We start from the raw sequence: 25,235 nt of genomic DNA on the forward strand, positions 1-25,235 counted from the left end.
GCTCTATGCCTCTAGCAAGAAACAGCCCTCTGGAGGGGGAGCTACAACTTTCAAGTCTCCCTCTGTGACAAGTCTTCCACTGGGGAAGAAGGCCCTCAAAGAAACCAAAGGTGACCACACCTGGCAGGGAGAGCAGCGATCTGCTGGTATCCATGTCCTCCCACCTGCAGGGGGTAACTCCTGTCCTGCAGGCAGCCACCAGGCTGAGCCAGAAGAGAGATGAGAACAGACAGGGAACTGATCGCTCACACAGCCTGGGGTTAGAAGACATGATAAGACAAGCACTTCTCTAAGTTTGGTGCCTCTTGGGCCAAGAGGGAAGAAGACAAATCATATCGTTTCTACCACAGTGAAGTTGGGCCGGTGACTTCTAGAGAACACTTAGGAAATCCTGGAGCAAACCAAACCAAGGGGAGATCATCTTTACCTGGTGTCTGTCCCAAACATGTATTCCCACCCTGTGGGTCTCTGTCGAGGTGGGAAGGTTCTTTCTGTGGCTCAAGGGACGGACTGAGTGCTCCTGCACAATATTGTTAATACTGTTCATTGAGCTGCCACAGCCAAGAGAGGCAGGTAGGACTTGCTCCAAAATGCACCGAACAGACAATAGGAAGAGCAGGAAGGGAACAGCATGGGCAAACCATTGCCCATTTAACTCTGTCTCTAAAAAAAAACCTTAACTGCTACTAATGCACTTGAAAAGCATATCTAGTATGGGATTCCTCAACTTAAGATCAATAACTGCTTTTCAATTTCCTTCCTTCGTAGACCTTCAACTAGTGATTTTTTTCTTACCGTCATCTCCTTCAAATCCCTGTCACTACAACCTGAAATTATAACCACTTATAAATCGGTTAAGAGGGGGGAGAACTCAAACGTATCTGGCACGTGGCCACAACAGTGAGGAAACAATGCCATAGAGAGTTACCCTAAACAATGAGTTTTAACCACTGCAAGTCTGAAATTTCAGGTGTTTGACAGCCCCGGGATCTGAGATGGCATGTGGGAGAGAGCAGCAAGTCCTGCACACAGAATGGGGTGAGGGAGGCAGCTAACTGGCTCTTCTTGGCTCTATCCAGTCTCTTCTCTCATCTTCATGCACACAAAATATAATAAAAACTAATAAGAATAAAAACTAAGCCCATGATGTACAAAAATGTGTCGACAGGGGAAGAAGGAAGGTGTCAGTTACTCAGTTCTGTGTCTTATCACCTTCATTAGCTTATAAGTTAATGTTCCTCTCCATCTTCTCCTTTGAGGAGGAAGGAAGGTTCTTCTGCAGCCAGTCAGCTGGGATGGGTTTTGGTTTGAGCTGCTCTGGATCTTTTGGATAAGAAATGAAGGGAAGGGGAGGAATTCCTCAGGAGGAGGAGGAGTAAGAAGTCTAGCAGCCACTGGCAGGAGTCACACAGGCTCCCTGGGACTTCACTTTATGGCGCTGACCTCCTCGTCGCCGGCCTCCTCCTCCAACTTTTGACTGAAAAATAAGAAGAGACATCTCAGTGTGCAGTGACCTCTAAATCAGATCATCAACGCAGCAGGAGCCCAACACACAGATCCAGACACTGGGATGGTGGTTGTGACTATCAGCTGCTTGTCACTGCAGGAAGGAAAAAAGGCAGACGCACCATGATGGAAGGAGGGAAGAGACAGACAAACACAACATGAAGTGTGGGCTTTCAAGCTGGGGAGGACCTGAATTCCCAATATTCCGAATGCTTAACTCCTCTAGGAGTCAGCAGGAGCCAGAGAGCTCAGCATTTGGGCAACTGAGACCACAGATTCCCTTGGCTTTGTGGGGAATGGAAGGAGAGCCCCCCTCCCAGCACTCTTGCTAACACAACGACTCTGTCCCTGGTTTCCAGCCAGCAAACCCACCATTCTCAATCAAAGTAGCCAAATACCTTGTTGCCCTCACGGATGTGGGGCTCTTCATCCAGTGCAGGCTGATGGGAAGCATCGAGGAGAGAGAGACAGAAATCAGCAAGAGCAAAAGCAACACAGACTCTCAGGGGGAGGGACAAAACGAGCGAGGAGCCTCCCCTATAACCACAGTGATTCCACAAGAAGGTGACAAGCAATCAATAAGAAGACAAACATATACACAGGAAAGAGTCTCTGCCAGAGGGCCCTCATCCAGAAGCCAGCCTGGTTCAGCAGGCTGACACTTGACCAGTGGCAACTACTACAGTTAAAATTAAAAGGGAGAACGCTGACCAAGACTCTTGAAAGTCAGTTTCTGAACCTTCCGCTGCTTACCATGTAAGTACAGTGAAAGGAGATCTATGTAGTGAAGCTGGTAAATAACTCCTAAAGCTTGCTGTTACAGTGGAATTTCAGTTCCTTTCACAGCTAGGTATCCTTCTTGGGAAAAAAACAAGCTGAGAACTCATAACCAACCAGACAACTCGGACAGATCTGTCTAGAAAATGAATGGCCTTTACTTAGAATCATAATATACATCAACCTGAAGGGAGGATGTATAGGGATAAGGATCACCGAGTCCAGCTCCTGGCTCCAGAAAGGAGCACCAAAAAACCAGACTGTATCTTTCTCCATGGATATCTCCATCACCTTTCCGTGAGCTGAGCCTGATACTACTAGTGTTGTAGTTTCTCTAGCATGGGGATGCTCCATCTCTCATTCAGACAGCAGAGATCCATTCTGTGTGTGTTTTTAAGATGCTCTGCTACTTCAACTACTGGGCACATGAAGGAATTTTTCCATCACAAGCACAGGGACATGTTGCAAAGCGGGGTTGCACAGCCTTACTCCTGAGGACCAATTTTAATAGTCCCAGGTCCCTACACTGCTTGCTGCTCAAAGGCCAACCCCAAAGGGTCATTCAGTCATCAGATCATTCTGCTTTCTGCTGTGGGACTATTTATATTTCCATTTGCTTCTGCCACGCGTTGAGTCTCAAGGTGAGTGCAATGAGAGAATAACAGTTGTGCTCTAAAGCACCTTTCCTTCAACAGCTGGAAAACAGGACACAAAAAGCTAGAAAAGATGCTTCCCTCACTTACCGATGGCTGCAGGGCAGTAGGCGTTGGTGGTGCTGTGGCTGCTGAGGGAGCCTCGTCCCCCAGCAGTGGGCCCCCAGTTGCCATCCCAACTGGAGGAACACCGTCCTCTCGTTTTGTAAGAGCTCCCTTCTTTGTTGACTGCATCTTGATCTGCTGTGGCTTGGAGTTCATTGGGGAGTTATTGGTGGTCTGGAGTAACTGCATACCGCAAAGGGAGAGGACACAAGGGACATTAAAACTGCTAGGCCAATCTGTTAAAGCTCAGCATCATTTTCTTTTTTAAACAAAAATCCTTGGGAGCATTAATACCAACATACACTGGGAGAAGAATGCAATCAGCAGCTGATCAAAGAAATCCTCATCTGTCCTTCAGAATCCCTATGGGGCTGAAAGTGCTGCACAGATGAGGTGCCATTCAGATCTCCACCATGTGAATCAAAGGAGCTCTCAGAAAGAGAGACCAAACCTTAAGAACCAGAAGCACATGGGCCAGCACCCCCTACCTTCTCATGCTCTCTTTCGTACCAGCCAAGACCCACCACACAGCAAAGCAAACTGGTCATCTGCAACCCACACGCAGGACTGTCGTCTGTGACCGAGGCCTCCTCCCTCAACTCTCCACAGCTATCGGGGTTCTCCTGCTGGCTTCTCAGCAACAAAAACAGCTAATGGGCAAAAAAAAAAATAGTCCAGCTCTTTGGCCTTTACCTTAGTGATGGTACCCACAGCTTTGGTGCGGCCTTCACGGAAGACCAGGCGCTGGTCTATATGCAAGTACTCCGGGGTTTTGATGAAGCGAAAGTGCACGGTGGCTTTGTCCCCTGTCCGCAGGCAGTCCTTGTCCATGCTGAGAATCGTGGCTGTCTGACGGATGCTGCCACAATGCACTGTGAACGTGATGCACAAAAGCTTTCAACAAACGGCACCGATCGTGGAATAAGCTTCTGAAAAGACATCTAAGGGAGCTCTTGCTACTTCACAACTAACAGTGCTGAGTTTGGAATGTGATAATCGACTCTATACCACAGGCTATGTGCGTCACATGACTGCCTTTGTTCAGCCCTCAAAGAGAAAACACATATGAGACAGAACAGCTGCTTTTGGATGGAGACACTATGAAGCACCCTTAACAGAATCCTACACACTGAGCAGCTGGCCTAGAGGGCCAGACCCAAAATAAGTCTATCTCTGCATCATGGAGATACAGCTCAGGCAGGCTACAAAAACACTCAGAGCCACAGATCTCTTTTCTATATATTTCTCCCCACTACTCATCTCTGTCCATTCCCTCTTGTCTCTCTAACGGATTGCTGAGACAGTTAAAGCAAAACCTCAGGCTTCTATTCAGGTTGACAGAGCCATCAGGACTGAAAAGGCTAAAGCTAATGTAAACTACTACCACTAGGAAACACAGCTGAGACTGCACTCCAACACGTACCCATGGCCTGATAGCGTGGGCTGATGGTGGTGGGGTGATGGAGCACCAGAATCTCTGCTTCAAACTCCCATGATGCTTGTGGATTCAGGCGGGGTGACACCATTACCATGCCTTTCCGGATGGAAGAACGCTTGATCTGAAAAGCAGAGACCCCAAAAAAACTTCAGCATGATTCTTTGGAGAAGAAATCTGCTTATCTGGATGAATGCATCCAGAAGGATCCTTGCGGACTTCACTGATATTAACTCACACACACAAAAATGCAAAGTGCAGTTTAGCAGTAGGCAACAACATTTTGCAAAGGTTGCAAAAATCAAGTTCAGCTGAAATTTCTGAGGACATCTTCCTCAGAAACATTTATGCAGTTGCAGCAGTGAGACTTCAAGGGTGCTCTGAAGTTACAGGGGCAGTGGTCTTGAGCAGATCATCTCACCTTCTTCAAAGCAAAGGAGGCAGTCTGGCCTCCCCGCACTTCTTTGACAGGCATTCTCTTGCGGTGGATGGATTTGACAGCAATGGGCAGGAAGTTGCCAAGTGGATCTGGCCCCAGCAGCAAGGTGTCATTCAGCTTGATTAGGCCTCTCAGTGTCGTCCCAGACACAACCGTTCCTACACCCTATGCCAGAAAACAAACACCAGTAATGAGGTTTACTCAACCACACTCACAGATGATCTCTAGAACATCCCTCCCCAGGGATGATACCCTCTTCAACCTGAAACACACAGTGGAAAATTCCTCCAAATGCCGGAGTCCCTTACCGGGACAGAGTACGTATCATCTATCTGGAATTCTGCTGGCTCTTCTTCCCTGTAACTGGTCCGTGGAGACAAGAGGTTAAGAAACATCTTCAGCAAATCTAGGTTCTCCCCGGTGACGTTCGAAATCTGGAAAATTGGACACATCCTGTAAAGTGAAATTGATGAAAACCGAGTTAGTTCGCCTCCCTGCCTGGGATTCCACATGGAGGGAGACATCCAAAATCTTGGACTGTATTCAACACACAGCGCTAGGAAGGGAGAGCCTGGCAACCAGTCAGATGTACAACACCCCATCTTTGAAACCCTACGACACTGCCTCTGCCTTCTAATGACATTCAGGAAAAGGTGTAAGGTTCCAGGACTGAAGGAAGTCAAATACCCTGCAGACTGCTCAGGAGCAGCCTCTCATTTCTGCCTCAGAGGGGAGCACAAGCAGGTCAATCTCAAAACACATTTTTGGGGAATCAACACATCACATGGCAAACACAACCTGAACACATCTGGACAATGGGACTCTCTCTGAGCCTTCTCACCCAGTCTCCAGATAGGATTGAAAGAGAAACAACTCTCTTCTACTCCCATTACCTCTCTGAGCTGAAGTTGGAGGCTGTTACAATGACATCATCCTTGCTCTGAACCAGCACGGGAATCTTCCTGCACCCTGGGGACTTCAGCAGTCGCTGTAACAGCTTCAGGGTTTCTTAAAGGGTGAAATGAATATTGTTAGGGCAGCATCTCCCGCCTTTATGAATCACTTTTGCTGGCTTTCCCAAAGGGAGGCTGGCACTCTTGCCACAAATAGAGAGGAGAAGATGGCCAAAAGTGTGCGAGGGCTACTGCAAGTTTGCTACAGCCAAGGTGGGATTTAGGAGCCATTCCATCTTCTATTTCATGCCTGCTGCCAAGCGACAGACACAGATATTTGCAGCTACAAGTGCAATGCGGTGAAGTTTTATAGCTGTCTATTAAGGAGCTTTAAGTAGTTATAAAATACTTCCTCTTCCTAGAAAGGCTTTCTCATACCAGAGAATATGTGAATTAGAAATCAATTTTGACCAAAGAAACCTCAAAAGACTTTGGCTGGCAACCAACCTACCACAGAAGATCAGAGAAGCATGAAAAGGTTAAAGATCGTCATTACAGTGTAGATCCAGACTCAGAAATAACTGCTTTGGGACAAATCTCCCAGCTCCCAGCTTTGAATTCTTCCCTTTTTAATTTATATTCTAAGCCCCCTAATCTGTCGTCCAGCAGGGGCAATACCTGATGCACTAACATCAGTCTCCTGCAAAGTGCTTCACAACATGAGGGAAAAAAAAAACCAGAAGGCTGATATGGGTGTAAAAGAACAAATCATTCAGTTGTCATTCAATTAAATGGTTTTTGTGAACAAATGATTGCCTATGGGAGAGAAATGTTTTGGATACAAGTGCAAACATCTAATCATGCCATCTGCTCTTTACAGATACATTTGAGCCAAACCCTGTGTCTGTTTAATTGAAACAGAACATGACACAGGAGAGGCTTCTCCCAAGAGCAGCTCTTCTCTCCTCCCCGAGCCAAACATTCTCCTTCCTTCCCAGTCATTATGTTATTAGTCAGGCCTTGCATTTATTTCACAAACTTGTTATAGGAATATTCAAATTATCTTTTGATCACATGTTTGTGTTTCCCTGAAACACACCCAGGATCTTTGCAAAAAAACGAGCTGACTACAGACAGTATTGGGAACACACGCTTTCCTGATCCAAAGGATTGCTCATAAAAAAAAACAAACATCACTCCAATTAACCACAGCACACTCTTGAAAGTGTGAGAACACATCAAGGGAATTTTTTAGGTGAAAGTTGGTCACACCCTGAAAAAAATGTCAAACAGTTTGAAGGGTCACTGCTAGGGTCCCAAGGAAGTTGCTAGCCCCTGCTGCTCATTGCCATCCCTCGCTTGTGCCTTTTGCAGTCCTACTACCATAGTTCTCATACATGGCTGCCTTGGACTGTGATTTATTGCGTGCTGGCATGTTGGTCAAAGGAAGGAGCTGCTGAAGTGATGCCAGTGTATCAGAGAAGTGCCCAGGTAAGCAGGATGCAATGAGCAGCTGCCTCGTTGCCTAGCAGCAGTCAGAGAACAAGACTGACCACAGCTTAAGATCACATCCAAACTGTGGGTAAGAAGAAGCCAATTTCATGAGAACTTCCAGACTTTCTCTCCAGGTTTCAACACCCACAAAACTCACAACCCTACCTGTACACTTTTCCCTGAAGAGCTCAGTAAAACAAAATCCTACAGCAGATGTTTTTTTGTTGCCCAGCTGAGCAACTCCAATCAGGGTAATTCTGAAATGGTGACTACAACAAACTGCCTTGCTAACGGGTAAAGGAAATAACAAGTTTAGATTTCTGGAAGGTGTTTAAACGATGCAGTCAAAACCAGACAAAGCAGCTTTCCTCCAGCAATGATTCCTCAATCCAAATGGAGGACAAAGACACATTCACAGGTAAGGAACATGGCTGGAGAGAGCGTGTAGGACTTACCTTGTAGGATGTTGGCTGGGCACATGTCGATCTTGGTCACCACAACAAAGACAGGAACATTGAGTGCAAGTGCCAGGCCCAAGTGCTCCTTGGTCATTCCCACAATCCCAGCATTACTGCCAACCTACAGCAGACACAAGATACATGGACGTCACTGCTCCTCCTTCAATAAGCTGGGTTATAGAGGATGTCTTGCATCAGACATGCAGCAGGCTGTGATCAGGCTGTAGATGTGGCAGCAGGACCTAATGCAGGAGACCCTGCTCACTTCAAATGCTCACAGCTACCGGCTAAGGAATCATTTCTCCACAGCTCTAACCAGGTGCTCTGGAGTCTAGACAGCTTTCACCTGCCAAGAATCATACATCTTTGTGGGTCTCTTTGTGACTGACCGTCCCACCTAGACACTGCCATCAGCAGCTCCTCTCCAGCCCTGGGAGATGCTGCCTCCCTCCACAACCCATGGGGCCCTTGCAATAGGAAAGAAGTTGAGGGTATAAAGCTGTGAACAGCACTCCTTCTGCAGGTACCGTCTCTCTTTCTTGCTACCTACCATAAGCATGCAGAAGTCAGGTAAGTGGCCCGTCATGCCAAAGACGGTGGTTTTCAGGTATTTTTCATGACCAGCCAGGTCAATGAAAGTAATGACCTTGGTGGATTTCTCGCAGATCTTTGTCCACTCCAAGCTGCCACCGTGGCTGTCAGGCTTGTTCACCACGTTGCCCTCGCTGTCGAAGCCCAGGATGTCATTGCCCACGCTGCTGGTGCGGCCTGACTCAATCTCATGCTTATGGCGGAAGAGCTTTTGCCGAGCAAAGCCTCGGCCATTGTCTAGTTCACCATGTGTCAGGACACCCAGCAAGGTGCTCTTTCCTGCATCCACATTGCCAACCACTGCTACCCTGAAGGGGAAAGGAAAAAGGAGCCTGTTAAAATCCGACACCTGAAGCAACAAACTCCAAACACCACTGCTCCTGCAAATAGTTTCTTCTCTCTAACCTGCAAAGAGAAATTTTAAAATGTTGGACCACTACAAGCAGAGCAGAGATTCTTCCATAGTTCCCAGTTAACAAGGGATATCACAAGCCCTGGGGACCGAGGAGTAGAAGGATTGCTGAAATATGTCACTGATGCTCAGAATTTAGAGTGTTGAATCCAGAACTGTTTGGTGTTCATACAGCATCTCTCTTCTCCTACCTCCTAGTCTCTGCAGTCAAACACAGGTGCTGTGGCAGTTCAGAAGTCTAAATCCCAGCCTGGGCTACAATCCCTCTACCATTTTTGTGTTCCTCATGTCCCAATAATACCACATGCTAGGGAGAGCAGAGAAATTTAAGTCGTTGTTCCTGGAAAAGGCAAAGCCCGAGCGACAGTGAAACCTTCGAGGAGAAGACCCTTTCCTACAGCAATCCCCTTCCTGTTTCTGGTAAAGGTGGTAATTGTGGCTGTTGCCAAATGGTGGAAATCCATTCCATCCAAGGCTGGCAGATTCTGAGGTCAAATGACACAAGCTATTAGATATCCACTAAAAGGCGATTAGAATCATCACAGTCTTGGAGTAGAAATGAAACATTAGTCAAAAGAACTGTACTCTTGCAGCGTGCATTTATGCACATGCACACAAACATCTGACTCCCTGCTGGAATTTCAACACACAAAATGATGGAATTCTAGCACAAATATCCCCATGTATCACCCAAACAACAGCTCCTACCTATATATAGGTAAACCTCCCCAGCAATTTGTGTGCAAAAAAAGACAGCAGCAACAACAAAAAGGAGACTTCATCAGCAAGGAGAGGTCAAGCTGAATTCCCTTTGCTGGGCAATCCCAACACCTAGACTCCAATCAGCGTTGCTGGCTCAGCATCACAGCGTGCTCACAGGGTAAGAATGCAGCAGGGCTGCTGACCAACCCTGTCTCCACCCAGCTCCTCACCTGACCTCCAGGAAGTCGTTGTCACCCACACGTTTCCGAACGAGGTAGTCCCGCACCTTGCCGCCTGCTTCTTGGTGCTCACGCAGGAGGATCACATCGGCCTCGATCTGCTCGGCCATGCTTTTCAATGTGGCATAGGATGCTTCCATGTCTGCTTCGCTCAGACCGTACTCGGTCCCATCTGGTGTGGGGTTGAGGAGACAAAGGACAGCCTGTGAGCATCACTGTGCAACAGCCAGCAGCAATTTCGTCCTGCGTGGCACTTACACACTGATCAGGACTCAACATGTGAGCCAGAGACATCAACCGTGTAAATGGAACTAACATCTTTTGTTCTGACTGGAATATCATCATGGTTAACCAGTGAACGTGGAAGCACTTTAAACTATCAGCTTACTTCAGAAAAAAAAACACACACCAGCTCCACTTTTTGGCAAATCTGGCCTGCACAGCAATTCCTTTAGCCTCCACGTGCTCCAGTTAAAACAAATTTTTTGGCCTGACTCACTGTCTTCATCCTTGCACTTGGAAGAAATGTTGACAAGTACATGAGGCAGGGGAAAAAAAAAAAAGGAGGAGGCACTCTCTCTTCTCTCCACAAAACTCACCCCAGCAAATCACCCAGTCACTTGAAAGGCCACCAGAGCTCTCAGCTATTCTCCTACCCTAGGTACTCAGAAGCTGCACAGATCTCAGGCCAGAATCTCCTCTGTGGGGTAAAAAAAACTAACCAAACAAGAAAACACAAACAAAGAAAAGTGGAGTGACATGTAGCACCTGGATGACGAAGACTACTGCTGTGCAGTCATTTATATGCACAGCTGACTCATCTGCTGGTAAGCAATAACTGCATTTTGCATGGACTAATCAGCATTACAGCACGTAGAGCTGCTGGGCAGTTTTTCATAAGCAAACTAAGAAGTTGTGGAGATGGTAGAGAAAACAAGAAGCCTCATGGTTGGGGTTCTGGGTCACAGAAAAGAACGAGAAGTAGAGGATGGGAGGAACAGCTAAGGGAGAACTGGTATTTGTCAATGCTGATGAAGCAGTGAGCCCCAGCAGCCTTTCCTGGCCTCTCAGGCATCTCACCCATGATGATCAAAATCACAGACACTCAAAGGGAACGAGAAAGTGAAGGAGTATTTTTTTTTGGTCTTCTATTGGATGCTGTTTCCAATAGCCCCGATCTACAGAAAAAAAACCCACCTTCTTCAGCTATACGGTAGCCTGAAATAAAGTCAGAAATCTCATCTCCTGTTTTAAGAAACAAATGCCTATTTTAAGTACATCATTGCAACAACAACCTGTTAACACACCCATCAGTTGCTCTAGAACAGAAAGCATTTACTAGCCTGACTAGCCAGATCTCCCCGCAGATGTGGTTATCTGGAAGACCATGGGCTCAGAATACATGCTGGAAGCTTGTCTGGACACAAAAGCATTCCCTTGAAGTTGGCTGCATGGCCACTGCCCATCTAATCCTGGCTTCTCTTCTATGTTGGCTGCTTTGCAAGACACCAAGAAAACCTGAAAAGCAGACTGTGCTGAGGTAGCACGATTCCCTCCATTACTGCAGCCAACCCTAACACTGATGACCATGGTTTTATATTCTTCCTCAGGCATAGTAACCAGCAGAACATTTGCTTACAACTTGATATTCAATAGATATTTAACATACTTTTAGTACATCTTTAGCCTTTTGCTACAGACAACTCATTTTACATACAGAAATTTGCATTCCAAAACAAGATCAGGCACAGTACTATTTTATCAGCATCAGATGCAAATGTTCCAGTCATGAAAAAAACCAATAAAAAAAAAGGAGCCCACCCTAAATTCTTAACATCTGCAAAGGTAAACGCATGCAGTCACAGTCAAGACCTCACGTTCACAAAAGGCAAACCTCTGCCTCTGCATCAGAGGCATTCACTAACAAAGAAAAGCCAGCGGCAGATATTTTGGCCATCTGAAGTATCTTAAACATACACACCTGTGGGGTAAAAATATCATCTACAATGGAGAAGTGAACAAGGCACAACACGGTCTTCATCAGGCACCACAAAAGTCTGCACTCCAATTGGTTTTACAATGTCACATCCATGATCTTTTTGCCAGTGTGCTCAAAAAACAGAGACTTTGATTCCAAAAAGAACCCGTATGATTTTATACCAGTACTACATAGGATGGCCTTCTGTTATACTTTAGGAAGGTTTCCATGTTATTCTGGTGAAGTGTCATCTTCAACAGCAGTCACAGAGGTTACCATTTTCATGTTTTCTCTCGTTATCCAGAGGAAGCAGCACTGACCTGATCCCTGCCCGATGACATAAATGGTCTCCCCGCATCCTTCATCGATCCTCTCCGACATCTGCTGCAGCAAACTGTCATACTGCTCTGAGGTTGGACTCACCATCACCAGCTGCAAAACAGATTAAATACCAAACATGCAGATGTCAAGGGAAAAAATTCAAAACCTATTTCTGTTATGAGGACAAACAGCATGCCGTATTGAAAGAGGAAGGCTCTTCTTCAAGGACCGCTTTCTGGCTTTGTGTGTGTGTGGCTTTTTTTTTTTTTTAGGACAGCTTCACTGACAACTATTTCCCTGTGACACTGCATGAGATGATATGTCTGAGCTCAGAGCTCATTTACATTAGAAGGTTGTACTTCAAAGTAAGAACACCAAGCATCTCATTTTGAAGCAACCAATGTTTAAAAACCACATGCAAGTGAACATCCTGCTTGGACTTCTGTGTAATACCTGTTTCCATGCAAGACAAGCAGAAAGGGGATGACGGATCTCCTCCTAACAAATACCATAGGTGGGTACTTCTACTGCTCCTCCACAACAGGAAGCTCTGCAGACCCACTGCAGGGCACATGTAGGCAGCAAAACATAGAGCTCCATGGGCAAGCACTGCTATGCCACCCTACAGCACTTGGTGAAATCCATCCATACCAGCTGCTCTTACATACACAGCCAGAAGGATGCATTTCCCTCCACTGTGCCCCCAGACCAGTGTGAAATTGGTGCAAGATTTGTCTAAAGCATACGGCTTACAGCAGTTCACAATAGTTACATCTGCAGGCCTGACCTCAAACAGCCTGACTTGCTGGCACAGCAAACAAAATGTGCATTCAGCTTTTGCCACCTGCTGCTGCATAGGTGATAAAGACCTTTTGCAGAAATCTGGAGCGCAATGGATCGTAGCCAACATTTAAGCAGCTTTCAAAACTACAGCAATGAACACATCTGGACAAACAGAGCATGGATAGCAAGTGCTAAAGAGAGGGCTTAAGGCAGTCAAAGCAATGCTTTCCTCAGATGTTAATGGTCACACAGAACACAGTACACCTGCAAGGGACAGAGAGCTGAGAAACAACCACCACCATGTACTTGCCCTAGGTGTGTGCCCTACCCAAGGCTCTGAACTATTTGGCATGGTCTGCAAAGCAGTACAGATAGCTAAGTGCTCTGATCTGCAAGGCCATGGTTTTTCTCTTTTGTACTACAAAGCATTGAGTTTTGCCTTTACCAGTGGTTTGTTCTGGTTCAGTTGGGTTTTGTTTTGCTTTTTAGAGGAGACCACTGGAAGTATTAAGAGGAAAATCAGAATCTGCTCAGAGGTTTGATCGGGACAGGAACTGAAGGGCTACGTGTTGACATGTCGGGCTTGTTTTGTACAGCAAGCACTTTCAGGAACTCCTGGCAAACTATCTCACTGCTCAGGCTAGTGAACCAGCATGGGTCAGGGACACAGGAAGATCTATTAAACAGGCTGTTATATCCCTTAAGATCAATAAAGTAAAATAGAGGGGCCATCAGTGTAGAGGCACGCTAACTTCCATTTCTTCAAGCCTCAGCACCAGCCTCATTCTTCTACAAGTCCAAATGCTTCAGCAGTGTGTTGACTGAAGTACCAGGAGCTTTTCAGCTGAGCAGCTCACTGCAGCCCTTCTTCATGGTGCAGGGCAGGAGGGCTGTGGGCTCACAGAGCACAGTACCTGCGCACGTTCAGGTTGCACAGACCAGAACATTGTTTCCCATCAGCAGTGGTGCTGTTGAAAGATGTTCCTGGTCCACACAACTGCTCCAAATAGCAGGAGTCCTCCAAAGCCTCCCTCAGGGCAAGGAAGCTTGCAGCTGACATGATTTAGCGGGATGTCAAGAAAAGGAAGTATAGAACAAGTGGTAGCTTTCACAGATCAGACCTTTCAGCGTTGTTCCTCGTGGCTGCTTCTGCTTCCTGCAGTCCCCAGCCAGTTCTACACCGTCCTAGCTCACTGCAACACTTTACTTGGTGCTTTGAAGATCCCTTTTTGGTTGGAGAGTGGCCCTCTATGTTCATCTGTTTTCTTTTCCCACCTTTGAGAAATCCCATCCACGTTTGTAGTATATACTCTCTCGTTTTTCAGGTTTTCATCATGTCAAACATTTTCATTTTTGTTCTTTCAACTTTGCCAGACATTGAGCAGTTAACAGCAGAAGTCGTGCAGGTCTAGCAATCTCAGAATTCCTGTAGGGCAAAAAAGCAAAAAACAATTACTGTTCTACTCTCAAACAGCAGAAACAAACATATCTCACAAATCTGAGATGCCACCTCTCAAGTGCCAACCCAGCGTCTGGGGAGGGGTCACATTTCCCACCTTTCCTCTGATCAGCTCTGGAATTAACATACACTGGAGTTGGGCAGCAGCTACAGCTGTATGAGCTGATTCCAGGGGGCAAGCAGACTGTGCACCCTGTGTTGCCCATCAGCAAGAAAGAGGTCATAACTAATGAACAGCAATTTAAGGCTACTACTGAGATCAAGCTACGGTTACAGCGTGAATACTTCTGCAGGCAGTCCTAACAAAAGATATATCCTCTACCCACAGGTGAGAAAACTATAAAGGTTAAAGGCAAAAGAAATACTAAGCAGCACACAGTGTTGCTCTACTGGTATGACACAGTCTGACATTTGACCACAAACCACTGGGAAGTCAGGGGAAAGACAACCCAGCCCTGTAACATTTCAATCTCACACCAACACCTTCAGTAATATCACATTGTGCTTCCTATTTCCTGTACACGTGCACACTTTGAGTGCTACTAATTTTCTGTTGTCAGCGTAGAACTAATGTATAAATGTTGAAGAGTTCAGCTTCACTAATAGGTTTGTGAGATAGTTTTGACCTGAAAGATAACCACTGCTGTGGTGTACTAGTCTTAAAGGGAAAACAAGCCCCTATTCAGATTAATGTAATAATGGATTTGTGCTGATGAACTGAACTGTTTGCTTGATCAAATCATGAAGTATACGTGCTTGATAAGAGAATCCCCAGCGCTGTTCTCTAAGAAGAGCAGAAATCACAGTGAACATGATGGGAGGGGAATGTCAGGGGAATGTGTCACACAGTGAGCAGCTGGCTCAGGCCAGGACGGAAAGCCAGCAAGCAAACTGGCTGCAGTGGGAATCACTGTTTTGAGCAGGAAGTGGTGAGAAGTAATTCATCTGGAAAGATGGAGAAATTGGGGGGGGGAGGGGTAGGGGAAGAGGTCAAGTTAGCTCCTGCGTTCTCACCATATGGGACTGCTGTTTTGAGAACGGACCATGGGAGACAGACAGAGCTCACAGCCCTAGTGCTCATCCAAGACAGGGATCATGGAATCATTTTGGGTGGAAAAGACCTCTAAGATCAACCTGGTCCAACTGCTAGCCCACTGACCATGACTCTCAGTGCCACATCCCCGTTGTTCTTGAACGCCTCCAGGGACAGCGACTCCCCCATTTCCCTGGGCAGCCTGTGCCAGCGCAACACTGCTCCTCCCGAGAAGAGAGGGCAGCAGGTGTACGCTGCCATGCAGAAAAGTCAGTTGTAATAAAGGTCAAAATAATGCTCACCCGTCACTTCCACTTTGCCTGCAGGTGTCTGGGAGTGGACAGCTGGCTGATGACACCAATGGAAGCAGCAGGAGAAGAGCTTTCCTCCCTCTTGGTCGGAGCACTGGGCGGTTCCCGGCTGTCAGGAGTTGGTGACAGTCCTTGGAGACCTCCAGCGCGCTCCTCCACGCCGGCCGCATCCAAGACAAAGCACACACAGTTCGGCATTCCGTATCCAGCTCGTTCAGACACAAACAGGTGGCCCAACAGACGCTGAAGTTCTGATTCTCATCCTCCGCTTCCTTGATCTTCGGAGCGCTCAACACAGCCCCACGTCACCCAGCGCTCCATCGCTCCCTCACAGCCAAAGGATCCCACGCCCGCACACCACAGCTCTCCCCCCCTTCGATCCCGCACAGAGGGGCCGGGCCCTCTGAGTAGAGGGTTACAGCGCGCGGCCGAACGGGACAGAGCTGGAAGAGCCCTCGCACGGTTCCCGGGACCTCTACCACCATCCTCCCTCCCTCCAGACGGGACCCTCTGACAGAAGGCCCAGCCCCTGCCCGCCGCCGGGCCTACCTTGCTGGTGAGGTCGATCTCAGGCTCTCCGTTGAGCGCCTCGCCGTCCTCCGCCTCGAAAGAAGAACGCAGGGAGCGGGCAGCCGCCGCCAAGCGAGGCCTCCCACCCGGAGAACCGGGCTCCGGGGCGAACATGCAGGCCGGCACCGGGGAGCCCCCCGCGGGGGAGCGGCTCCGCTCCGCCGCCGCCATCTTCCCTGCCCCGGCCCTCCGCCCCCGCCCCTCCGCCCCGGGAGGCGCGGAGGCCACGCCCACCGCCCGCCAAGGCGGTGCGCGGGAGCGGCAGCCAATGGGAGGGCGGGGTCGCGACGGAGAGACACGCCCCCGCGAAGCGCGCGAAGCCAATGAGAAGCGCTGCCAGCTCGGCTTGTTTTCTATAAATACACACACAACAGAGTCAGTTCGACGTGTCGGAGACTTTTCGCCCAATGGGAGAGCTGCTCCTCTTGACAAGCAGCCCTATGAACCAATGGAACGGGAAGGCTTGAGTGATGAGACTGAACCACAGCGGCGGTTAGGCACGTGGGCGGGCGCTCTCTCAGGCCGATCAATGAAAAAGAGGAAAGCTTTCATGGACAGCTGCATCGACCAATGGAGCGCGCCGAGTGCCTGTGGGGCTCCTGACAGAAAACCCCTCAGCGCAGTAGAGGAGGAAGGTGAGGGGCGCATGCGCCGTCGCTGTTGGGGTGAGGAGGCCGTGTCCGGGAGCGGTGGTTCTTCTGGGCTCTGTGCGGGCCCTGCCCGCCCCTGGCGGAGGTTTCTCTCGGGCGGAGGTGCGGGGCGGCCGGCTGGGCGCAGCGGAGCCCGCAGCTCTGCTGCATGGCCTAGGAGGAGGCGGCTGCTTTGGCATCCTGGAGCTGGCCCTGCCCGCGGCGATGGAGGAGGGCAGCTGAGAGGACCCCGGCCTCATCCGTGCCCCCGGGGCGGGCCCGCGCCGTGAGCTCGGCCCTGTGGGGTGTCCTCTCCGTGCGGCCTGCGCTGGGTACCGGACATGGAAGAAAAGGAGCGGTGTGGTAGCATCCAGCTTGCACCTTGAGACTGACGGGATCCGTATCTTCTGGTTGCCTGTCTTGGCGGTGTTGGTTTGGTTTTGGGGGTGTGGGGCATTGTATCGGCTATGGGAGGAAGGAGGTGGTTTTTCAAGCCAGCCGTCAGAGGCGGTTACTGAATAAACTGAAGCACGAGAGGGGTGTTGGTGAGCTGGAAGTAGCCCCTGCCTGTAAAATAAAGGGGTTGAGTACTGCTGCTGTGACTCTGAGGAAGAGACCTCGGCCTCCTGTGTTTCTCGCCACCTGCTCGCCATCCACCCTGCGAAAAGATGAGTTGCGTGCCATGGAAAGGTGACAAGGCCAAATTGGAGTCCCCAGAGCAGCCCCAGCGGCCGCCACTACATATTTACCACGAGAAGCAGCGCAGGGAGCTGTGTGCCCTCCATGCCCTCAACAATGTCTTCCAGGACAGCAATGCCTTCACTAGGGAAACCCTACAGGAGATTTTTCAGAGGTACAGCATTCTGCACTGGCAGAAACCTTTGCTTCCTTTGGTGCTTAGATTTGCAGGTCTTATTTTTGGGCACAAATAGAAGCATTTGGAATATACTACTGCCTCACGCTGAGTGTAGCTTGTTTTAACCCGTTCCTTTCCTCTTTTATTTTTCCCTTTTTTACATGGAAATCCTCTCTTTCTTCTTTCTCAGACTATTCAACTTGCTGTGTCTGGGTCCAAGAGCTTTATTGCAAATGCTGCCATGCAGTTGCACTGCATCCACCTTAACGCATCCTGTTTTCTGCTCCTGCCTCCTGTCTCTGTGTTCATGTAGTAGCAAATTTGGGAAGTGAGGGTGGCCAGGATGAGAAAGGGATCATTGTGAAAACGTCTCAGTTTAGTACTGTAGAACTTCAAAGATGTTGGTCATTAAAACTTCTCAGCTTACTCAAGCAGTTAAATGAAGTTCTTCAAATAGTACACCTATTTTTTTTTTTCCTGGCAGTGAGATCCTGCTTACCAAACGTGATTTAATTTCTGTAGCTAGATCCATATTTTCTGCAGTGTTGCTGAACGCTTCCTGGCAGCTTCACATAATTAAAAAAGGTTTTCTTAAGTCTCACACGGGGTGTTGTAGATGGTGAACGTGCCCTGCAAAATAACTCATTTGGCTGGGTGTTTGTTTTATGTTGTGTAATGCTTTGTGGAGATTCTCCTGAGGGTGCCTTCGAAAATTTTGATGACTTTAATGGATGAAGCTAAGGAATGTGGTAGTAAATGGAGTCTGCTCTCAGTATTCTCCAGTAGCTGGCAGCAGGTTGTGTTAGTGAGGCACAGGGAATGGCGCTCCGTGGCAGCAGTTAGGCTGCGGGTGCTGTTGGTCAGAGTTCTCTGCCCTGTTGTTATCACCCTAAAAATGATAAAAGAACAGAATGTGGTAATGGGCAGCTGCAAATATCAGATGGAAGTGCTGTTTACAATAGCACTGCGAATAAAATTCCTATTCATGAAGAGGAGCTGATCAACAGCATTTTGAAGGCACTCTTTGTCCAGCAGAAAGGCTCTGTGGTTTTGTTCCAGAGCAGCAATTGTCAGAGCTGTAATCACAGATGTATTTCTACTGGCCTGAAGTAAACAGAGCCAGTTCTTGTGGTAGAAGTGGCGTGATGATCTAATTAGTTGGTTTTCATTGGGCCTGGTGAGAGAGAGTTAGTGTGCAGCATGGAGCTTCTCAGGAAGTGTTGATATGCTCATCTTGTGAGACCTCCTGCCCTGAAAGGGAGAATTTCTTAAATTCCAAACTGATGTTGTCTCTTTTTAATATTCAGATCATGATAGGCAGAGTGATTCAACCCCACAACAGTATTTGAAGCAACGTTTGGACAGCACTCTCAAAAATATGGTTTGAATTTAGGTGGTCCTGTGGAGCCAGGAGCTGGACTCTGTGATCCTTGTGGGTTCCTTCCAACTCAGAATATTCTAAATGGATGAGCTATGAGGAATGCATAACAATTTCTGCCTCCTTTGTCGCTCTGTGGAGTTAGTGCTTGTTTCTAGCTCTTTGGCTCGACTTTAAGTAGCGTGGTCTTAGCCACATTTTGTGCATCATTTTTCCACGTGTCTTGCCTATGTCTAGACATAAGCTGTGTTTAACTGAATGTGACAAAAGACTGATGAGTATTTTAATAAGCTACAAATATGTCGCTAGGCATCGTGTTTTTTAAGCTTTGTGTTGACATGGTAATGGAATCACAAATAAGCTTAAGCTTTCCCTTGCTCTGACCACATCCCCTGAAAAATAATTGAAGTGCATTGCTTAATCATTCATTTCCCTTGTGCTGCGGCCCATTGCTCCGGGCCAGTGTGGTGTGATTATTATCATCATCTTGAGTGTATGCTGAAACATGTCCTAAGCTCCCCTCTGATTCTGTAGCCCTCCCTCTCTCCGTTCCTCTAATATGAGAATCTTTTTTTTATGTTTCCCTGGCTTTTGTTTCAGGAGGTAAGGCTCCTTATTGCTGTTGTGTGGAGATGCCAACAAAGCCACTTCACTTGAGTCTGTTTATTGAGATTTGGTTAGAAAAGACAGCCTTATGTTGGAGTTGATGAAGGTTTGTGCTTTGGGAAACTCAGAATCATTGCCTGTAGCTCTGCTCAGCTTTGTTAGTCTTGCCCCGATTAGTCTCTGAGTAAATAACTTTATTGTTCCTTGTTTAGTCAGAATCCTTCAGCTGATGGTTGTGTGCCCTATGGATGTGTACATGAGCAGAAGTGTATCGAGGTTTTGATGAAGGCTTTCTTGTGAGTAGCAGTTCTGAGTGTTACCTTTGTTTTTTATCTCATTTCTGGGCCTCTATAATTTACAGGAGAAAACAAAGATAAGTGCCTTCTTTCAGCCTGCGAATAAGCTAGTCTTTGGAAAACTGAGCCACAAGAGGGTGCTTGTGCAAACCAAAGGGCTCTTAATTGGAAGGATTTCCTTGTTTGCCAGTGCTCGTGAGTTAATAGGTTGAAGCAATGTTCTTGAGGAATTAGTTGTAGCTCAGTGATCTTGCTTTATGGCGATGCTGGAAGGGCTGTGACAAGCTAAAGTAGCATCTCCGTGGTTTGTAAGATGCAGCAGAGATCTGGAGACTGGGAACTATGTTTTCTGAAAATGTCGCTGCCTTGCTCAGAGCTGCTCAGTGGCAGATATTAATAGGTTTTCATGTTGCCACATTGTTTTAGGCTGTTCTGCTGCCGTTAGCTGCCCTGCAAGAGAATAGAGCTGTAGTGGAAGGTTACCTGTCTGTACTTCATCTTGCCTTGCTTGGTCTGAAATGTAATACTCAGCAGGTCAGTGGAGTACTGGGGGTCAGAGCTGCCACGAAGGAAAGGCAGAGGAAACATGGGTATCTGGTGCCACAAAACATCTGAACCTTGTGCCTGCAGAGCTAGTGGAGTCCTTACCAATCGAAAGAGTCAGGCTTGGTATTCTCCAGTTTGGCATTGCATGACCTTGCTCTTCTGGGCTCCTGGTTTCCCTCTGTGCTCATCCTCCCAGCTGCTGAAGCCAATTTGTCCTCCTCACATTAACTCACTGCCTTGTGATTTTCTCTTCTTACAGTGTTTATCCTGGGAGGAGAGGGGAAGCAGAACAGTGAAATTATCTGGCTGTTTTTTTTTGTTGGTTTTCTGTCTATATCTGTTATGCCTTGCACCCACTTGCATCCATTTTCTGTATTTGTAGACACCAAAGGCTGTCTTGCCTCTTTTGGATAATGGCAATGCTTTAGAAACCTTCAAGCCCGAATTCTTTTCATTTATCAGTGGGGACTAGGTGAGAGCAGGCAACCCACCCTGGGCCTTGTGATCTCTTCTGCTGTGGAAGACTGATGTTGTCTGTTCAAGTTTGAAGTTGTGATTGCTGTTGTTCTAGATGGCAAACTGGCATTCTGAAATATCAATTCAGTGCAGGTGGAATGTTTTGCATCTTTCGCATCAGAGCCAGGATCCTTGGATGTTTTACTCATCAAAGTAATTGTTAATGCATTCTTTAGCCTTCTCAGCTTCTTGTTTTTAAGGGAGAAAGGGCAGATGAATCAGTTCACTTTTAAGCAAGCATATTCCCTGAAAACAGGCTTTAAGTTATACAGCAATTTTGGAATCTGGGTTTGCCAAGCACCTGCTAGAGCGGCTCTTGTTCTGTTTGCAGGCTGTCTCCCAACACCATGGTAACACCACACAAGAAGAGCATGCTAGGGAATGGGAACTATGATGTGAACGTGATCATGGCAGCACTTCAGACCAAAGGATATGAGGCAGTTTGGTGGGACAAGCGCAGGTATTGAGAAATCATGTAATTCCTGAGATGGCTAACTGTGGAACTAAAAAAGAAACAAGAACCAGATGTCATTCAAGTACCAGAACGTAATCTTGTTGTTCATTTTCTGTACCCTTCTAGGGATGTTAATGTCATTGCCCTGTCTAACGTGATGGGCTTCATCATGAATCTGCCCTCCAGCCTTTGCTGGGGTCCCTTGAAGCTCCCCCTCAAGCGGCAGCACTGGATCTGCGTCCGGGAGGTGGGAGGCACTTACTATAACCTCGACTCCAAACTCAAGATGCCTGAGTGGATTGGAGGTGAAAGTGAGCTCAGGTAAATCTTCCCCACCCCCTTGTCACGTGTTTGTGGGTTTGTATCCAGGTCTTCCCTGCTGGAAGGGGGGAATTTTGTTCTTAACACTTATGGCTGAATTGCAGTATCAAATATTTGATGGTAATAAGATTCACTTACATTTGTGTGGTGGTTTTATACTATTGGGAAGTTCAGCTCCAGCACTACTCCTCCTCAGAAGAACAGTGGAGGAAAAAGTAAGGACAGGGAGATCACTCAAAGGTTACCATCATGGGCAAAACAGACTCAGCATATGGAGATTTATTGTCTACTATTAACAGAGTAGAGCAGTGAGAGCTAAAAGCAAACTTAAAACACCTTCCCTTCCACCCCCAAAGAGGTTCAGGGGAATGGGAGCTGTAGTCAGACCGTAAGACTTCATCTCTGCTGATCTGTAGTCATTCTGCCCTTATGTGAGTGTGGGGTCCCTCCCACAGTATGCAGTCCTTCCCAAAGTCATCCCACATGGGCTTCCCACAGGCTGCAGCTCTCCAAGCACTGTTCCAATGTGGCACCACACCAGAGGGCCCACCCTTCAGGATCTGTTCTGCTGGGTGACAGCCCCCCATCTCTCTTGCCCCACAGGCTGCAGGTCTAGTCCATGGGCTGTGCCTCCTTGAGGTTGCATCCACTGCTGCACCATGGGCTTCTCTGTGGCTACACTGCTCTGCATGGTGGGGACAGTGGAGGGACAGCGGGACAGCCTGCTCCTCTATGAGCCTCTCCTGGGCTGTGGGAAGATCAGGCTTTGCGTGTGATCTGCTCCTCTGATTTGCCTGCAGGGCTATCTTATCTCTTCTCTCTCCCAGCTGATGTTGTGCGGTGTTTTTTTTTCTCCTATCTTAAATCTGTTCTCCAAGAGCACAGCCAGCGTTGCTTATGTCAGCTCTGGTCAGCAGTGGGTCCCCTCTGATGTGGGGTAGCTGCTGGGCAGCCCTTCCCACTGTAAAAGCTTCTCTGCACAAGCCCAATATAATTTATACTTTATTTGTGTGAGGCTAGGAAAACACTTAAGCCAGCAGAGGTTTCCTAATTTCAACTCTTACAGGGCTGGCTCTGTCACTAGCAATGAATGTAGAGGCCAAGTCTGGCACTAGTGAATGATGCCTGCAACTAGATGTGCTGTGCCTCGCTATGTCCTTGGATGTCAGATCATGAGCATTCCTTTCCCTCTTCAGTACTGTGCTCCCAGCAAAACCTCTTCAGATTACGAGTGCAGCCCTATTCTTGACTGCTTGTCTATTTCAGTATGTGTTGCACACCTGGTTTGACTCCCCTCCTCTCTTCCATCTTGCCACAAGATGGTTGGTGTCATTTGCTTTGACTGTAAAACCTCATCTGTCCTTAGTTGTCATTCTGCTGCCATTCTGTCCTGTTCTAAAGAGTACAAATGGCATTGCTGTCTCAACTAGACTTGTTCTAACTTAAGGATTGCATATAGCAGTATTTCCAGCACCTGTCATATCATTCCAGTCTTTACAAATCGAGTATAAACCTTTTGTGAGCTTCCAGGGTAGAACAACAGAGTAGTGGGTCTATTGTGCAGGAGTGATTAGAGGGGTTTTTTTTTGTTCAAGTTGAGTGTGCTGTTCAGCAATAAGTAGAGACTTCCTAGGTGGTGAATTTTGGAAGTTGGGCTGAAAGATACTGGAGAAACCATTTATTTGAATTTAATAGTTATTGAATTGAATCCAGATTTCCTATGAGAAGAAGCTTATGGATAGGAAGGGGCTGCAGAACTCTGTCAGATGACTGAGTGGTACTCTGTGCTGCTGTGACCTGTGATGAGGACATCCCAATGATAGTGTTTTGCTTTTGTTTTCTGCTCATTTTCTCTACAAACATGCCAGATTTGAAGTTACTTTACAGTGTGATTCTTGGTCTTGGAGACCTGTAGAAACTGTTTGTTTGCTTTTAACTCTTTTTACCATCTTGGAAAATTAGGGAGTGACATCTATGCAGATTTCTCAGCTGAAGTGATCGTGTCTGTCTGATTCTGCAGTAGTAGAGGAGTGTTAAATCTAGTGCTTTTGTTCAGTTCTCTGTCAGAAAATAACTGAAGGTGAGAAGACGTTCCTCCCGTTCCTTGTCGTATTTGCATAGCTATGTTTAGTTGTAGAAGATGATGAGGTTCTACATTCAGTTGTGCTTATTCCTGTTTCTCCTTACTGCAGGAAATTTTTGAAACACCAGCTAAGAGGAAAGAACTGTGAACTCCTGCTGGTGGTGCCAGAGGAGGTGGAAGCACATCAGAGTTGGAGAGCTGACGTGTGACCCAGACCAACTCTGTCCTCTCACTACAGCTCTGCCCCTTCATGGAATTCGTGATGTCCTGAAACCTGGATAATGGGTGCCCCAACTCTTTCTCTTTTGAAACTTCCTTTGTTAGGCTCTTTCCTTTCTTCCTTGGTGCAATAGGGCGGTGGCATAGGACACTGGCAGTAGTGGGTGGGGGAGTACTGAGGGCAGAGTGGAGGAAACTGGAAGCCAGTCACTGATTGCAAAGGTGAATGAGCTGCGTGCCCTTCTTCTAACTAGAAGGCGTTGCCCTCTCTAAAGCTGTGCTTTGGGGCCAGGTTTTCTGGAAGCCTCTGACCTCTCTTTATGTTGCCCAAGGCTGCGTATGGCTACACAGTGTTTCTTTAGAGCTTGCTGGGGAGGAGCAGGGGCCGAGCATGCTGTTGCTCCTTCGCAAGCCTCTCCCTCCAAAACAAGTTGTTGTGAAGGTGATTGCAACTTCTAAGGGTCTCTCAGGACACTCTCAAAACACTAGGAATGATAAACGCTAGGAATGATATGGTGTTCAACATGACCCTCTGCTTTGTAGGGATGATTTGCCCCAAGAATTAGAGGGGGGGGGAGCAGGAAAAAGAAGTAACCTTTCAGGAATTTCTTTGGGTAGCTAAGATGATTCTTCCCCAGTATCTCCAAAGATTTACATATGTGACCAAGTGGTTGTTTGGCAGTACGTGGCTAGCTAAGGCAGTGAGAAAACAACAGACATGGGATAATGAGGGAGTATCAGGTTTCTGAAATAGAGGCTGAAGTCTGCCTGGGTTTTGTGCTACACTGGGTTTTAATTTTAATTTTTTATAACATCTGAAGCTATTTTGGTTTTCTGCATGAACACCCAGTAGTTTAGGGACTGCTTGGAAAGAAGAGTAAAATCTGAAGGGGTTTTAAGAGGAATTAATTCCCTTATTTTCCTCTTTCAAGAAGTCTAGCTCATGGTCACAAATGCCACGCAGAATGTCCCAGAAGGAGCTTTCCTACGTGTGAGCTGGTCACAAGAGGGGGGAAAAAAACGTTGCTTGAGGAGGGAAGTCTCACAATAGTCAACTTTTGCCTCTTTATAGTCATTAGCAGCCAATGTGGGAGATGCAGAGGGTCCACCAGAATCATCAGGTGTTAGAGAGGAGGGAGGCCTGGTGGTTGGACCAACTTCTCTTTTAGTGT

General features: G+C 47.4%; 2 protein-coding genes across 5 annotated transcripts; one reads left to right on the plus strand and one right to left on the minus strand.

The window, feature by feature from the left end:
• Positions 1-972: 972 nt before the first annotated feature.
• Positions 973-16,340, minus strand: GTPBP1 (GTP binding protein 1). Of its 4 annotated transcripts, XM_065742961.1 has the most exons (14): positions 15,581-16,019; positions 12,457-14,212; positions 12,003-12,114; positions 9,696-9,876; positions 8,311-8,659; positions 7,758-7,881; positions 5,809-5,923; positions 5,224-5,368; positions 4,898-5,080; positions 4,465-4,600; positions 3,735-3,913; positions 3,027-3,224; positions 1,905-1,946; positions 973-1,477 (listed from the first exon to the last, which is right to left on the minus strand). In XM_065742961.1, exons 3-14 carry the CDS (start codon positions 12,106-12,108, stop codon positions 1,385-1,387), a joined length of 1,851 nt encoding a protein of 616 aa, XP_065599033.1. In that variant the 5' UTR covers positions 12,109-12,114; positions 12,457-14,212; positions 15,581-16,019; the 3' UTR covers positions 973-1,384. The 4 variants fall into 4 exon arrangements, with proteins under 4 accessions (XP_065599033.1, XP_065599029.1, XP_065599031.1 ...); XM_065742957.1 differs by lacking the exons at positions 12,457-14,212; positions 15,581-16,019 and adding an exon at positions 16,139-16,340; XM_065742959.1 differs by lacking the exons at positions 1,905-1,946; positions 12,457-14,212; positions 15,581-16,019 and adding an exon at positions 16,139-16,340.
• A 453-nt stretch (positions 16,341-16,793) lies between these two features.
• On the plus strand, positions 16,794-24,554 carry JOSD1 (Josephin domain containing 1). Its single transcript, XM_065742920.1, has 4 exons — positions 16,794-17,641; positions 21,318-21,446; positions 21,567-21,761; positions 23,954-24,554. The coding sequence occupies exons 1-4, from the start codon at positions 17,457-17,459 to the stop codon at positions 24,051-24,053; spliced, it is 609 nt and encodes a 202-aa protein (XP_065598992.1). The 5' UTR covers positions 16,794-17,456; the 3' UTR covers positions 24,054-24,554.
• The last annotated feature ends 681 nt before the right edge of the window (positions 24,555-25,235 follow it).

Source organism: Cyrtonyx montezumae, unplaced genomic scaffold (genome assembly GCF_038088225.1).
Source record: "Cyrtonyx montezumae isolate F1298 unplaced genomic scaffold, pur_monq_1.0 scaffold_3, whole genome shotgun sequence".
Classification (NCBI taxonomy): Eukaryota; Metazoa; Chordata; class Aves; order Galliformes; family Odontophoridae; genus Cyrtonyx; species Cyrtonyx montezumae.